At 57.2% G+C, this 1,220-nt stretch overlaps 1 protein-coding gene across 1 annotated transcript; it reads left to right on the top strand.

Annotated features, from left to right (window-relative positions):
• Positions 1-195: 195 nt before the first annotated feature.
• On the top strand, positions 196-1,014 carry ENH_00047600 (hypothetical protein; the record flags this gene model as incomplete). The annotated part of the gene is made up of 1 exon (XM_013581091.1): positions 196-1,014. One exon carries the CDS (start codon positions 196-198, stop codon positions 1,012-1,014), a length of 819 nt encoding a protein of 272 aa, XP_013436545.1.
• Between the last annotated feature and the right edge of the window lie 206 nt (positions 1,015-1,220).

Raw genomic sequence — 1,220 nt, 5'->3', positions numbered from 1 at the left:
GTCGATTCGCTCAGTAAGATGGCACACTTTATTCCGGCCAAGAAGTCCCACTCAGCCGCCGACACTGTGGAGCTCCTCGCTGACCGCCTCATCCGCTACCACGGCTTTCCCGAAGTCCTCATTTCCGACAGGGATCCTCGTTTCCAATCGGAACTGTGGTCACAATTGTGCTCACGTTTCAATATTACCCGGGCGATGTCGTCTTCCTACCACCCGCAAACGGACGGCCAGACTGAACGAGTTAACCGCACCCTAGAACAGATGCTCCGCACGTACATCCAGGCTGACGAGAAGGAGTGGGAAGGCCTGCTGCCAGCTTTGGAGCTAGCGTATAACACCACCAGTCATTCCTCTACTGAGCTTTCCCCTTTTGAAATCATGATTGGGGAGAATCCCCTAACCGCGGCGGACCTAGACATTGTTGGTGCTTTGGCCCCTACGCTCACTCCCCCTATGACGAAACTCTTCCGGCAGCTCTGCGATCGCGCACGAAGTCACATTCTCCAGGCTAAGTGGCGTCAGAAATACTACGCTGACGCCCGCCGCAAAGCTGTGGAATATAAGGTGGGCGATCGAGTCTGGCTTAGCGGCAAACACTTACCTGCTCTCAACCATTGTTCTAAGTTTGAACCCAGATACTGGGGGCCCTTCACAGTAACTGAACGCATTGGCACGGTCGCGTACCGCCTTGCTTTCCCCCCAACATACGAGGGACACAATGTCTTCCATGTTTCTCAATTGGTTCCCCATCACCCCCGTGATCCCGCTTTGGTCCCACGCGAAGCCCCAGTGGGCTGGCCTCCAACACGCGACGACGCCGGCAACCCTACGGACCAGTATCTTGTCGACTATATCATGGACCAACGAGGGACTGGGGAGGAGGCACAATATCTTGTTAAGTGGAGAGGCGCCCCCGAGGACAGGGCCACTTGGGAACCCGCACACCATTTGGCAGGATGTCCCGCCTTACTTCGGGCATGGCGACGCCGCCAGCGCAGACGCCGTCCATCCTGACGGCGCCATCCTGACGGCGAGACGCTTCTTCTTCTTCTTCTTCTTCTTCTTCTTCTTCTTTTCCCGCTGCTCTCGCCCTCCCTATCTACACGTCCGCCGCCCGTTCTCGCCCGGGAAGGGGGGGGGCGGGTGCAGGAGCACCCTATGACCCAAGACTCTAACAGCTGCTCTCGTTCTTGGAATAGTCGACACCAGCTTCAGGCTGG

The sequence above is a fragment of the Eimeria necatrix genome, genomic scaffold (assembly GCF_000499385.1).
Source record: "Eimeria necatrix Houghton genomic scaffold, Enh_scaff3652, whole genome shotgun sequence".
Classification (NCBI taxonomy): domain Eukaryota; phylum Apicomplexa; class Conoidasida; order Eucoccidiorida; family Eimeriidae; genus Eimeria; species Eimeria necatrix.
The sequence above is the reverse complement of the archived record's forward strand: the minus strand, read 5'-3'. Positions and strand labels throughout refer to the sequence as shown.